The sequence below is a fragment of the Melanerpes formicivorus genome, unplaced genomic scaffold, assembly GCF_026170545.1.
Source record: "Melanerpes formicivorus ecotype bairdi unplaced genomic scaffold, bMelFor1.0.p_v2 SCAF_353, whole genome shotgun sequence".
Classification (NCBI taxonomy): domain Eukaryota; kingdom Metazoa; phylum Chordata; class Aves; order Piciformes; family Picidae; genus Melanerpes; species Melanerpes formicivorus.
In genome coordinates this window covers 1-14443 of record NW_027142705.1, presented here as the reverse complement: position 1 = coordinate 14443, position 14443 = coordinate 1, and the positions used below count along the sequence as shown (strand labels likewise).

The following is a 14443-nucleotide window of genomic DNA, read 5'->3' as shown; positions in this document are numbered from 1 at the left end:
TGGGGCTGGGTTGAGGTGGCTTGGAGTGGTTGAGTTGGCTTGGCTTGGGTAGGCTGGAAGGGACCTTCAAGATCAGGCAGTTCCACCTGGAAGGGACAGCTCCAGCCTGCTCCAGGTCCCATCCAACCTGGCTTGGAGCTTCCAGGGTGTCTCCAGACCTGTTCCAGAGCCTCCTCCCCCTCCTGGAGAAGAGTCTTCTCCTCATCTCTCATCTCAGTCCAGCTGCTCCCAGGCAGGAGCCATCAGCCCTTGTCCTGTCACTCCAGGCTTTGTCCCAAGTCCCTGCCCAGCTCTCCTGGAACCACCTTCAGATCCTGGAAGGTTGCTCTGAGGTCGCCCTGGAGGCTTCTCCATCCCCTGGCCATGGTGTTCCTGACCCATGGTGTCACTGCCTGAGGTGTCCCCATGCCCTGCTCATGGTGGTGTTGACCATGGTGTCACTGGCCAGGATGTCCTCCTCCCCTGGCCACGATAGCCTTGCCCATGGTGTCCCCAGCTGGGGTGTCCCCCACAGTGGCCTTGACCCTCTGCCTGTGGTGTCCCCTGCCCAGGCTGACATCCCCCTGCCCATGGTGGCCTTGGCCATGGTGTCCTAACCCTCTGTCCATGGTGCCCTTGCCCACAGCAGGGTCCCTGGCTGTGCTGCCCCTCCCCATGGTGTCCCCATGGCGTCCCCTGGCCCCCCCCTGGCCCCCCCTGGCCCTGCTGCCCTTTGGCTTGGTTTGGGGCCTGGTTTTTTTTTTTTCACCTTTTATTGAGAGAGAGAAAAAAAAAGAAAACAACAAAAATCCCAAAACCAAAGGAAAGCCCCAAAAAAGCCCCAAAAAGCCCCAAACTGCCCCAAAAGAACTGCAATAAATAGCAAATAAATAAAGCAGCGGCGCCTCGGGGGGGCTGCCTCTGCCCCCCCCCCGCCAGCGGCCCTGTGCCCCCCACCCCATCCCACCCCCTTAAATCAACTCAGCAGGTACCAAACTCCCCCCTCCCCCCCCCACCAAAGGGGGAGAAAAGAAAGAGGGACACCCCCCACCCCCCCCAGCCCCCCAACCTCCTTTATTTACAGCGGGGAGCGGTGGTGTAAACGTGGGGCAGGGGGAGGGCACCGGGGGGAGGCACTGGGCCCAGTCAGGGGGGTGCTGGAGGAGGAGAGGGGACTGGCCCTGTCTGGGGGGGTCCCAAGGGGTGCTGAGGGGCACAGTCCCCATTTACAGGGTGCTGGGGGGCATGGTCCCTGGGGGGGGGCAGTCCCAGTTTGGGGGTGGCTGAGGGGCTGGATGGCAGCGGCCTGGGCACCATTTTGGCTGGTGGGTGCCTGGCACACCCCAGGTTTGGCAGCTGTGGGTCTCTTCCCATCTCCATCCCTGTGTCCATCCTGGCAGCTCCTGGTGCCAGCTGTGCCCATCTCCCAGGTTTGGCTGGTTGGTGCCCGCTGGATCCTGGGTTTGGCCACTCTGTGTCCACCTGGCACCCAGCATCACCATGGCCAGGGCATCCCAGTGCCAGGGCATCCCAGCATTGGGGCATCCTGGAGCCAGAAGATCCCAGTGTTGGAGCATCCTGGTACTGGCACATCTCAGTGCCAGAGCGTCCTGGTGCCAGAGCATCCCAGTCCTGGGACATCCCAGTGCCAGAGCAGCCTGGTGGTGTTGGAGCATCCCAGTGCCAGAGCAGCCTGGTGTTGGAGCATCCCAGTGCCAGGGCAGCCTGGTGTTGGAGCATCCCAGTATTGATGCCTGCCCGTGCTGGATCATCCTGGAACCAGAAGATCCCAGTGCCAGAGTATCCCAATGCCAAAGCATTCTGTAGCCAGAAAATTCCGGTGCCAGGGCATCCCGGTGCCAGGGCATCCCCCTGCTGGAGCAGTCCTGGTGCCAGGGCATCCCCCTGCTGGAGCAGTCCCGGGGCGTCCCAGTCCCGGAGCGTCCCAGTTCCAGCTCCTCCCAGTGCTGGAGCATCCCCGTGTGGGAGCCTCCCAGGGTTGGATCATCGCAGTCCCGGAGCATCCCGGTGCTGGAGCATCCCAGTCCCAGCCGCTCCTCTGTTGGGGGAGGGGTCTCGGTGCCGGTGCCAGTATCGGTGGGTGAGGGTGGGGGGACACTGGGCAGGGCGGGGGGGGCGAAGCGGGGTGGCAGTGTGAGTGTGGGAGGGGTCCCGCTGCGCCCTGGTGCGGCCACCCGGGGGGATTGGGGGGAGGGGAGGGGGCGGGGATGGGGACCGCCCCAAACCACAGGTGTGGGCCCCGCCCCCCCCAGCGTGTCCTGCCCCGGCGTGTCCCCCCCCGCTTGGAGCTGGTTTTGGTCCTGTTTGGTGAGAAAAAAGCTCCAGGGGGAGGGGGGGGGCGGGGCAGGGTCCAGGTCCTGTGGGGAGTTTTGGGGGGATTGGAGGGGGAGGGTAATTGTGCCACCCCCCCAGGGCAGATTGGACCCGCATGCTGGGGGGGTGGGGGTGTTGCTGGCACCCAGTGTCCACCCAGCCCTGTGTGGACTGGGATGGACTGGGAGGGGTCCAGATCAGTCCTGGGGCTGGGGGGGGGTGGGGGGGTGTCCATCCTTCCTGAGCATGTGGGGGGCTGTGTCCCCCATCCCCAGCAAGAGCAAGCCCCCTTCTGTGGGCAGTGCTGGGGGGGGGGGGTTGCTCTTCAGGGTGAGGGGCACCCATGGGTGCTGCTCCAGAGCCTCTGGACCTGGGCAGGAGGAGAGAAATGAGGATAAGTTGGGGGGAAAAGGGGGAAAAAGGGGAGAGAAATGAGAGGAAATGGGAGGAAAGTGGAGAAACACTTGGGGGGAGCAGGGGGGGAGAAGTGGGGGCCCGTGGGGGTCTCACCTGGCTCAGTAGGGCCGGTTGGCATCTTTGGGCCTCTTGAGCTGCACCTTGAGCCTCTTCATCCCGATCTGGAAGCCGTTCATGGCCTGGATGGCAGCCTGGGCGCTGGCCGGGTTGTCAAAGCTCACGAAGCCTGGAGGGACACCAGGGGACCTCAGGGCCATGGGGGCAGCAGTGGGGCAGGGATGGCCTCGACCCCAGGGGGGAGCTGCCGTGGAGCAGGGCGGCCACGCAGCACTTGGCTTGGGTGGCTTCTTGCCCTGGCTGCGGTGCTCCTGCTCGTGAGCTCCCCATCCCCTGACTCTTGGTGCCCTGCCTGTGGTGTCCCCAGCTCCTGATCACTGTGTCCCTGGTTGAGGTGACCTGTCCACGATGTCCTCTTTTGGGATGTCTCTGGCCATGGTGTCCTTGGTCACGGAGTCCCTCGCCATGACATCCCTGTGCCTTAACTGTGGTGTCCCTGGCCAGGATGTCCCCAGGACTTGGACAGTGTCCCCATGCCCTGCCCATGCTGTCCCCGATCAGGGTGTCCCCAGCTGTGCTGTTGCTGTCCACGATGTCCCCATGCCCTGGCCACAGTGGCCTTGACCATGGGGTACTCTTTCTCTGGCCATGTTGTCCCCAGCCACGGTGTCACTGGCCAGGATGTCCCCATGGTCAGGATGGCCTTGACTACCACAGCTTGACCATGAGGTGTCCTCACCTTCTAACCAACAGTTTCCCTGGCCAAGATCTTTCTGGTCAAGATCTCCTGGCCATGATGATGTTGACCTCAGCTTCCACCCATGGTGTCCTCAACCTTTACCCACAGGGTCTCCAACCCCTCACTATGGTGCCCTCAGCCTGTACTGTTAAGGTTTGAGGCTGGATGCCTTTAAGAACCACAGAGCTGAGGAGGACCAGGAAGGTCCAGGGATGGACTGGGAAGTGTTCTTCCATCCCATAACTCTGCTCTCCATGAGCAGGCTGCAGGCCCAGCTCTTGCTCTTCTCTCCCCTCTCCTCCTGGGAGCTCTGATCTGCCCCGGGGGAGGGTTGCAGGTGCAGGGGAGCCAGGAGTCAATTGGTGCAGCCACAGTGAGGAGTTCCTCAGAGGCTCAGGAGCCCCAGGAGGCCGAGCAGCTGTCCCAGGACGCTGTCAGCTCTTCTCCTGTCCCATTTCCCTCCCTCTCTATTTAAGAAGGCCACAGCCCAAGCTCTCTGCTCCATCTGGGACCTGCAGGTTGGTGTCTGCAGTGCAGGGCAGAGGCTTCCCCCGGCCTGGGCTGGGCGCGGGGGGGGAGCAGTGTGGCTGCCCTTGGACCTGCTGAGGCAGGGGGAGGTTTCTGGAAGGCTCTGGGAGGTTTGGGCACAGCAGGCCCAGGTGGATTCCTCTCACCTGAAGGCCTTCTGTGTCTAGCTGTAAATAGAATTCAAACTTCCAACCCAGGCTGCAGCATTTTGCATTTCCCTCCTCGGAAGGGCAGAACTTTTCTGTCCTTCTGCCCTGGCAGCTCCTGGCTCAGAGCCCCAGGGAGGGGCTGGGGCTGGGGCCCTGAGCTGCCCCTGGGTGCTTTTGCCTGCACAGCTTTGGCCTCATGCAGAGGGCTTGGGGGGCAGAGAGCACTGAGCCCAAGGGGCTGGGGAGGAGGCTCCTCTTGGGCTGCAGGAGGAGTCCTGCACTGCTGCCCTCTGTCCCCTGCGGCCACTGCTGACCCCTCCTGTGCTCCTCCCTGGCCCCTTGGGGCTGCTTCAGCCTTTAACTGCTTTGGGGAGGTCAAAGAGCTCTCCTGAAGCCATCGAGCCCCTGCTGGCCTCATGCCCTGCCCGCGGTGTCCCCAGCCAGGATGTCCCCAGGATGGCCACGTTCCTCACCCCCTGCCCCCAGCATGGCCGCTGCCCAGGCGTGCCCAGGTGTGCCCAGGCATGCCCAGGCGTGCCCAGCTGTGCCCAGGCGTGCCCAGGCGTGCCCAGGCGTGCCCAGGCATGCCCAGGCGTGCCCAGGTGTGCCCAGGCGTGCCCAGGTGTGCCTGAGGCGTGCCCAGGTGTGCCCAGGCATGCCCAGGTGTGCCCAGGTGTGCCCAGCTGTGCCCAGGCGTGCCCAGGCGTGCCCAGGTGTGCCCAGGCATGCCTGAGGCGTGCCCAGGCGTGCCCAGGCGTGCCCAGCTGTGCCCAGGTGTGCCCAGGTGTGCCCAGGTGTGCCTGAGGCGTGCCCAGCTGTGCCCAGGTGTGCCCAGGCGTGCCCAGCTGTGCCCAGCTGTGCCCAGGCGTGCCCAGGCGTGCCTGAGGCATGCCCAGGTGTGCCCAGGTGTGCCCAGGCGTGCCCAGCTGTGCCCAGGTGTGCCCAGGTGTGCCCAGGCATGCCCAGGTGTGCCCAGGTGTGCCCAGGCGTGCCCAGCTGTGCCCAGGCGTGCCCAGGCGTGCCCGGGCTGCCCGAGCCGGCCCTACCGAAGCACTTGCTCTGGTTCGTGGCTCTGTCCACGAAGACCTTGGCGGAGATGACGTTGCCGAAGGGGAGGAACATCTGCAGGATCTCGGTGTCGGCGAACTCCTGGGGCAGGTGGTAGATGAAGATGTTACAGCCCTCGGGGCCTGCGGAGGGAGCGGCGTCAGCGCGGCCACGGCCGGGGCGGCGGCACCAAGGGCTGGGGGGGCAGGGGGGTCTGTGGGCATGGGGGGGGGGGGGAGGTGCTGGGGGGGATCCCCTGGGTGGGGACGTTTCAGGGTGGGGGGTTCCTCGAGGTGGGAGGATGTCCCTGGGTGGGGGCAAGTCCCAGGAGTGTCCCCAGGGTCGTGTGGGGCTGTCTGAGGGGCAGGGGGGGGGTCCCTTAGCCAAGGGAGCAGTGGGTCCTGGGGAGGGGGGGAGACGACTTCTTGGTAGGGGGTGTCCCGGGGTGGGGGGATTCCGGGGGGTGGTGAAGGGGGAGTCCCCGGGGGGGGGGGTCTCACCTTCACGCTGCTGCTGCTGTGGAGGGGGCGGGGGGGCGAGCAGAGGCCCCGGGGGGGCAAAGGCTGGGCTCACCAGCCCGTAGGCTGCCGGGTAGGCGGCTGGGGAGGAGGCCATGGGGTCAGCCTGGCACCAGGGTGGGCACAGGTACCCCCCCCACCTCACCCAGTGCCTGCCCAGTACCCACCAGTGCCCTTCAGTGCCCCTCTAGCGCCTCCCCATACCCACAGGCAGTGCCCAGTGGTTGCCCTCCCAGCACCCAGTGCTGCTCAGCCACTATGCACCAGCACCCTCCAATGCCAATCCGGCGTCCCCCCAGCACCCACCAGTGTCATGCAGTGCCAACCAGCTGCCCTCCCAGTGCCACACAATTCCCCCAGCTTCTCTTTAGTGACTCCCAGTGCCCACCAGTGCCCTCCTAGTACCCACAAGTACCAAGCAATGTCCCCCGGTGCCTCCCCCCGGTGCCCACCTGTGTAGTGCTGCATGCCGGCGTAGGCTTGCTGCAGGGGGTCCGCAGGGGCAGCAGGGCTCTGGGCTGGGGGCAGAGGTGAGGTTAAAGCGTGCCAGGGGCATTAAGGGGGACACAAGGGGCATCAAGGAGGTGGCATTCGGGGGGGGCACCTGGGAAGGGGGGCACCGGCGGGACTCCCCCGGTGTAGACGGTGTCGGGGGGCGGGGGGGCCCGCGGCCTGCGCTGGCACCGGGCTGTAGCCGTTGACGCTCAGGGGGGCAGCCATGGTGGGCACAGGGGTGGCAGCCATGGCCGGTGGAGTGCTGGTTCCTGAGGAAGACAACCCGAGGTGGTGGCACCTCCTCAGCAGATGGCACCAGCCCTGGGTGTGCCCTCCAGACCTGTCACCACCCAGCAGCGTCACAGCCCCCGCCCGAGGTGCTGCCACCCTGCCCTGGCACCAGCTGCAGGGGGTTGAAATGGTGGTGCCAGCTCTGTGGCTTCAGCCACCATCACCCCATGGCACTGCCCCAGCTGTGGTGCCACCATCCCTGGTGTCACCACCCCTGGTGTCACCACCCCTGCATGCTTGATGCCACCACCCCTTGGACCACCACATCCCCGGCCCTGGGACCAGCATATTCCTCTCCCTGGTGCCACCATCTGTGGTGCCACCATATCCCCACCCAGGATGTCACCCCACCCCTGGGTGTCCCCATCCATGATGCCACTATCCCTGGTGCCAGCAGATCCCCATCCCTGGGTGACCCTGTCTCTGGTGCCACCATCCCCGGTGCCACCACATCTCCATCCCTGCTGTCCTCCAGTCCCAGGTAGCCTCCCGTGCCCATCCTCATTGTCCCCATGCCAGGTGCCACCTACCTGAGGAGGGGGGCAGGGGGGTGGCAATGAGGCCGTTGGGGTTGACGGTGCCCATGTGCTGCATCTGGACGGCCATGGTGGCCATGGGGCTGAGGTAGGCCGAGTGGGCAGCCACCAGGGCCGCCTGCTGCTGCATCAGCTGTGGGGACAGCGGCTGGCACCGGGCACCGGGCACCAGCATCCCCTCCCAGGGCAGCTCCCACCCCCTGCGTGGTGCCCCAGGGCCACGGAGAGCCACCATCGACCCAGGACTGGCAGCCCAGTGCCCATCACCTCCCAGTGCCACCCCGAGCATCCCACCCTGCACCCACTGACCCTGTGCTGCGCCAGGGGTGCTCCATCCTCTCCCTTTGCCCAGCACCAAGTGGGACTCTGGGGGTGCAGCACCCTCCCACCACCTGGCACCCCAAGATCCCCATCCTGGACCACATCTCCTGGGGTCTGTCATCTGCCAGTGCCCACCATCCAAGCTGGTGCCCACCCCCCTGTCATCTAAGCCAAGCTGGTTCCCAACCTCCTGCTGCCCCAGGGGAGGTTCACCCCTCCCCGCCAGGCCCCTGACGGTGCCCCCGGTGCCCCCCGTGCCCCCCGTACCGCCTGGGTGTAGGCGCTGTAGGCCCCGAACTGCAGGATGGGGCTGAACATGCCCAGCTGGCTGGCGACCTGCTGCATGCGGCGCAGCCCTCGCTCCTTCTCCGTGTCGGCAAACTTCACCACCAGGCTGGAGGAGGCTCCCTGCAGGGCAGCGGCACAGGGAGATGGGCTGGGAGCGAGGGGCGGGGCAGGGGTGGAGATGGTGGGAGGGAGGGGGGGGGGGGATGGGGATGGGGATGGGGATGGGGAGGGGGGGATGGGGATGGGGATGGGGATGGTTGGGATGGGGATGGTGGGGATGGGGATGGGGAGGGGGGGGATGGGGATGGGGATGGTTGGGATGGGGATGGGGATGGTGGGATGGGGATGGGGATGGTTGGGATGGGGATGGTTGAGATGGGGATGAGGATGGTTGGGATGGGGATGGGGATGGTTGGGATGGGGATGGGGATGGGGATGGTTGGGATGGGGATGAGGATGGTTGGGATGGGGATGAGGATGGTTGGGATGGGGATGGGGATGGTTGGGATGGAGATGGTTGGGATGGGGATGGGGAGGGTTGGGATGGGGATGGGGATGGTTTGGATGGGGAGGGTTGGGATGGGGATGGTGGGATGGGGATGAGGATGGTTGGGATGGGGATGGTTGGGATGGGGATGGTTGGGATGGGGATGGGGATGGTTGGGATGAGGATGGTTGGGATGGGGATGGTTGGGATGGGGATGGGGATGGTTGGGATGAGGATGGTTGGGATGGGGATGGTTGGGATGGGGATGGGGATGGTTGGGATGGGGATGGTTGGGATGGGGATGGTTGGGATGGGGATGGGGAGGGTTGGGATGGGGATGGTTGGGATGGGGATGGTTGGGATGGGGATGGTTGAGATGGGGATGAGGATGGTTGGGATGGGGAGGGTTGGGATGGGGATGGTTGGGATGGGGATGGTTGAGATGGGGATGAGGATGGTTGGGATGGGGATGGTTGGGATGGGGATGGTGGTGGAGATGATGGTTGGGCTGTGGGGTGGTAATGAAGATGATGATGGAGGAGGTGCTCATGGGGGTAGTGGGAGGGTGTGGGGTAGATGCTGGTGATGGTGAGGAGGAAGATGGGGCTGGCGGTGAGGAGGGTGCTGGCGCTCGCGGCGCTCACCGGCAGCGTGCGGCTCCCGTGCAGGGCGGCGATGGCAGCCTGGGCCTCGGCGTGGCTCTGGAACTTGACGAAGGCACAGCCTGGGGACAGCAGGGTCAGGGTGGGGATGGGAGGGGACCCTCCCATGGGGACCTCGACCCCAACCTTCCCCATCCACAACATCCTGACCCCCTCCTTGACCCCTGCAGCACCTCCCCAGCCCATGGTGGTTCTCCTTGAACCTTCTCCAGCCCCACCGCAGCCTCTCTCGGTACCACCCCGGCGCTCAATTCCCATTCCTGCCCCACAGAACCCTGCCCTGAGACCCTCAGGGACCCTTCTGGGCCACCCCTTGGTGTCCCTCCAACCTTTGCTGGTGCCATCAGGCCCCCTCAGCACGGTGCACTCATCGATGGTCCCGAAGGGCTCAAACATCTTGCGCACGTCCTCGTCCGCCTGCTGCTTGCTCAGCATCCCCACGAAGAGCTTGCGGTCCTCTGGGGGGCACAGAGGGGGACACTGCGCTGGGGACACCCCCACACACCTCAGCTGGGGGCCAAGCCCCCACCCAGGGGCGCCGGCGTGGGGTGGGGACACCATGAGGGGCTGGAAGCCACCAGGATGGGGAGACAGGGACAGTGTGATGAGCTGGGACACAGAGACAGGGACAGCAGGATGGGCTGGAAGCCACCAGGATGGGGACATGGGGACACTGATGGGTTGGGATCTCCCACACTAGGACATGGAGGCACCATGGTGAGTGGGAAACCCAGGGGTGGGGACATGGGGACACTGTGATGGGTTGGGACCTCCTGATATGGGGACCCTGATGGGCTGGGAGCCAGGGATGGGGACCACATGGTGTCCAGGCCACCAGGAAGCCACCAGGATGGGGACATGGGGACACTGATGGATTGAGATCGCCCAGAGTGGGACATGGGGGCACCAGGGTGAGTGGGAACCGGGGTGGGGGGACATGGGGACACTGTGATGGGCTGGGACCCCCCAGAGTGGGATATGGAGATCACGATGGGCTGGGACACCCCCTGCCCCCCTGTAATATAGGGCCAAGGGGAGGGGACATGGAGACAGACTTGGGGACACCCTACCCTTGGGGGGGCAAGGGGGAGGGTGGGGACAGCCATGGGGTGGCCCTGGGGGACAGGCTGGGGACAGTTTTGGGTGCTGCTACCTCCTCGGCTCTCACTGTCCGCTGGCTTCACCTGGATGGGTCGGTTCATCTGGGGGGGAGGTGACAAAAAGGAGGGAGGGAGGGAGGGGGTCATGGGGACACAGCCCCCTCCCTCCCAGCCTTCCCCCCTCGCCAAAGATGCTCCCGGTCCCCATGGCAACCGCAGCGCCGCAGCCCGGAGGGGACCCCCGAGGATGCTCTTAATGAGCCCTGCACCCCCCCCACCAGCATTAATTAAGATGGGGGGGGAAGGGGGGGGCGGTGGACCCAGCCCTGCCTCCCCCCCCCCATCCCAGGAACCCCCAGAGAGCACTGGGGGGGGCTGGGAAGGGCGCAGATGCCCCCCGTAACCATGGCAACGGCAGAGGATGCTCCATGGCAACGCCTCTTCAGCCCCAATTTACCGGCCCCGTTGCTAGGCAACGCTGCTGACGTCACCAGCGATCGCGATAAACAATGACGGGGATGGGGGGGGGGGGGGCTCAAAGGGGTGGATGGAAATGGGGGGGGGCGGCGATGATTTTGGGGAGGGGCAGTAAAAAAAGAGGGACCCCCCCCACCCCCCTCCCTCCCTCCCACCCCTGCTAGGTCTGATCCACCCCTCCCCCCCCGTGCCCCCCCCCCGTTCATTCCAAGGGGGGGAAGGGGGCAATGGGGGGGGCGGGGGGGAGGAGGGGGCGTGAAAATCGGGGGGGGGCGGTGATTTGGAAAGAGGAAAGAGGAAAGAGAGGACACCTCTGCCCCCCCCCCCCCCCCCCGGTCTGAAGTGATCCAGGCCCTTCCCCCCCCCAGCTTTCCCTCCTTGGGGTGATGGAAATCGGGGGGGGGAAGGAGGGAAAGAGAGAACCCCCCCCCGACACCCTTCCTTAGCACTTCCCCTTGGGGTGAGGCTGGGCCAAGGTTGGGGGCGGGGGGCAGAGAGGCATGGGGGAGGGGGGGGAAAGAGGGCGTTCCCCCCCCCCCGGTCTGCCACGGTCCAGCCCTTCCCCCACCTCGCCGGGACGGGGAGGGGGCGTCAGAATGGGGGGGGTGTCATTTTAACGGGGGGGGCTCAGCCCCAGGTGACCTCAGGCCCTTCCTTTCCCCCGGCGAAAGCGAAGGTGTCCCCCCCCGCCCCCCCGCTCCCCAACCACCAGCCCCAGATGGTGCTGCAAATGCCCCCCCCGGGGTCACTAATCCCCCCCTAATCCCCCCCCCGGGCCTGGGATCAGCCCGGCCGCCGCCTGGGGGGGAGGAGTGGCACAACGGGGGTGGGGGGGGTTGTCACACAAAACACCCAAGCCTCCCCCCCCCAAATTACCCCTGGACCCCCCCTGCATCACCCCCCATACCCTCGACTGTTCTCCCCCCTTGCTTTACCCCATCCCCATCCCAGGCGATCCCTCGGGAGGGACGGGGGAGGGACGGGGGGGCAGATGTGGGGGTGGTGCCGCCCATAATCCCCCCCCCGCCTCCCGTGCTTGCCCCCCCCCAGCAAATCCCCCCCCGGGATTTACGGTCCCCAAATCCCAGGATTATCCTGGCGAAGCCAAATCCCCCCCTGCACGGGGGGGGGCCGGACACGCTCAGCCCCGGGGCGGGGGGGGAGCAGCAACACTCCCCACCCCCAACCTACCCCCCCAACCCTGCAACCCCCCCAACCCAAACCCACGAGGCTTCACCACCCCACCCCCCCAATCCCACAAAACCCAAGGATGGGGGGGGGGGCGGAAATTTGGCTTCTGGGACCCCCCTGAGCACCCCAGTTGAAGGGGGGGGGCACTCAGACTCCGCCCCCCCCCCCCTTATTTTCTATATCCCCCCCCCCCCAGCCTGGGCTTTGGTTGCTGCCCGATGCTGGCAACGCTTCCTTAGTGCCCCCCCCCCGCCCCCCCAGTTAGCGCCCGTGGTGATAACCCCCCCGGGCAGAATATTAAGGGGGTGCCCCCCCCGATGAAACCCAGCCCCCCCAAAATGTGTCGTCCTGGATCCAACCAAGCCTTGGGGACGGCCTGGGGGCAGGGGGGGGGAATCCCAGCGTGGGGGATTCTGGTGGGGCGGGGAGGGGAAAATCTCAGTCTGGGGGGGTCGGGGGGGGGTCCTAAATGGGGAGGTGTCCTTGGGGGATGGTCCCTGTGCCCCCCACTCACCCCCCGGGAGGGTTTTCTGCTCGTGCAGGGCACTCTGAGCCTTCAGGGCCGACTCCCGGGCACAGTAGGTCAGGAAAGCACATCCTGGGGGGGGGCAAAATGGCATTTGGAGGGGGGGGGAATGTAGGGAACACCCCCCAGAACCCTACACCCCCAGACCACCCCCCCCACAGGCTGTGGCCCCCAACCCGCCAGATCCAGGCACGGAGGGATGGGGGGGGGGGGGGGTGTGAAGGGGGGTCGGTGCCCCCCCACCTCGTGTCCCCCCCTCTTCACCCCGGGGGATTCTACGCACCCAGTACACCCCGGGGCCCCCCCAGTTTGACTGTGCTGGCGCCCAGCCCCCCAGCCTCGGGCCTGGCCCAGGGCATAGCTGATGTGGGGGGGCTATAAGTGTCAGGTAATTTGGGGGGGGGGGTGTCAAGCATTTCGGGGTCCCAAATCCACCCCCCCAGGGTGTCACATCCCCAGCTCCCACCCAGTGCTGCAAACACCTCCCCCACACACTGCCCCCTGCGTGGGCACAGCCGCTGAGGACCCCCCCCACGGCTGGGCATCACCCCCAAAACACCCCACGGCACCCCCCCAGCACTCCCCGCACCCCCCCAGCACCCCCAAATCAACCCACGGCACCCCCCCAGCACCCCCACACCGCCCCCAGCCTTCCCCCCCCCGCACCCCTGGCCACACAACTCCTGCAGTGGGGCTGCGATACAGAGGGGTCCGGGGGGGGCACATGGAGCTCTCTGGGGGGGTGTCTCGGGGGGTGTCTGGGGGGTTTTGTACGGGGCTGTTCCCGGTGTTCTTCCCGGGGCCATTCCCATTCCCGGTGCATTCTTTCTCCCGGGAGCTGTTCCCGGTACCGGGGAGCCATTCCCGCCGCCATTCCCGCCGCCATTCCCGGCGCCATTCCCGGTGCCATTCCCGGTGCCATTCCGGGTGCTATTCCCGGTGCCATTCCCGGTGCCATTCTTTCTCCCGGGAGCTGTTCTCACTACCCGAGGCCATTCCCGTTACGGCTTACGGCGGGGGGGTGGGGGTGGGGGGGAGCGGACACACTCCAGTGCCATTCCCGGTACCGGGAGCAGCTCCTGTTGCCATTCCCGGTACCGTTCTCGGTGCCATTCCCACTACCAGGGACTATTCCTGGTCCCGGGGGCTGTTCCCAGCGCCGTTCCCGTTACCGGGGGCTATTCCAGCGCCTTTCCCACTACTCTGCCCGGTGCCATTCCCATTGCGAGGCACCATTCCCGGGGGCATTCCCGGTACGGGGGGGGGGGCATTCCGGTGCCATTCCCGGTACCAGGGAGCCATTTCTGTTGCCATTCCCGGGGCCATTCCAGCCACCAGCTGTCATTCCCGGTGCCGCTCCTGGCCCCGGGGGCTGTCGCCAGTGCCATTCCCATTCCCAGGGGGCTATTCCCAGCCCCGGGGGCTACCCCTGGTGCCACTCCTGGTGCCGCTGGGGTCATTCCGGTGCCATTCCCGGTACCGGGGGAGCCATTCCCAACACCATTCCCGCTAACAGTATCCATCCCGGTGCCATTCCCGGTCCCGGGGCAGCCATTCCGGCAGCATTCCCGGCAGCGGGATGCTGTTGGGGGGGGTCTATTCCCCGGCCCACCGCTGAGCCCCGGGGCTGTCGTTTCTCCCCGTTGCCCACTCCCGGTTGCCGTTGCCGGTTCCTGGCGCCTGTGCCATTCCCGGTGCCGGGGGCGGGGGGGTTGGGATCATTCCCTGTACCATTCCCGGCAGTAAGGTGTGTTGGGGGGGGGGGGGGGTCGCCACTAGCCCCTGGGCCACTACCGAGCCCCGGCGCTGTTATTTCTCCAATTGCCCATTCCCGATTCCCGGTACCGAAGGAATGCAAACCGTTCCCGGTACCGGGGGGGTGGGGGTGGGAAGGATGCCCTGTACCGTTCCCAGTAGCGGGGGCTGCCTATTCCCTGCCTCATCGCTGAGCCCCGGGGCTGTGGCTTCTCTCACCGCCCATCGCCCATAAACGGCGCCGGTACCGGGGGAATGGGAACAGCTCCCGGCAACGGGGGGGGAGGATGAGAACCATTCCCTGTACCATTCCCAAAGGGAGGGGGCATTGGGGGGGGGGCTGGTGCCTATTCCCCGGACCATGGCTGAGCCCCGGGGTTGTTGTTTTCCCCATTGCCAGCTACCCATTCCCGATTCCGGTTCCCGGTGCCGGTACCGGGGTGGGGGGGGGTGTATGGGAACCGTTCCCTGTGCCATTCCCAACACGGGGGTGGGTCTGTGCCTGTCCCTCGGCCCACGGCCGAGCCCCGGGGCTGCCGTTTCTCC

The 14443-nt window shown here is 66.2% G+C and overlaps 1 protein-coding gene across 1 annotated transcript; it reads right to left on the bottom strand.

Annotated features, from left to right (window-relative positions):
* Window positions 1-721: 721 nt before the first annotated feature.
* Window positions 722-12210, bottom strand: LOC137459374 (CUGBP Elav-like family member 3). The gene is given in 13 exon segments (XM_068170368.1): window positions 722-2683; window positions 2824-2956; window positions 5250-5393; window positions 5751-5849; window positions 6221-6286; window positions 6373-6421; window positions 6423-6532; window positions 7085-7223; window positions 7679-7819; window positions 8831-8910; window positions 9178-9306; window positions 10002-10051; window positions 12133-12210. Coding segments are annotated over 11 exon segments (1134 nt in total). The 5' UTR covers window position 10051; window positions 12133-12210; the 3' UTR covers window positions 722-2683; window positions 2824-2828.
* Between the last annotated feature and the right edge of the window lie 2233 nt (window positions 12211-14443).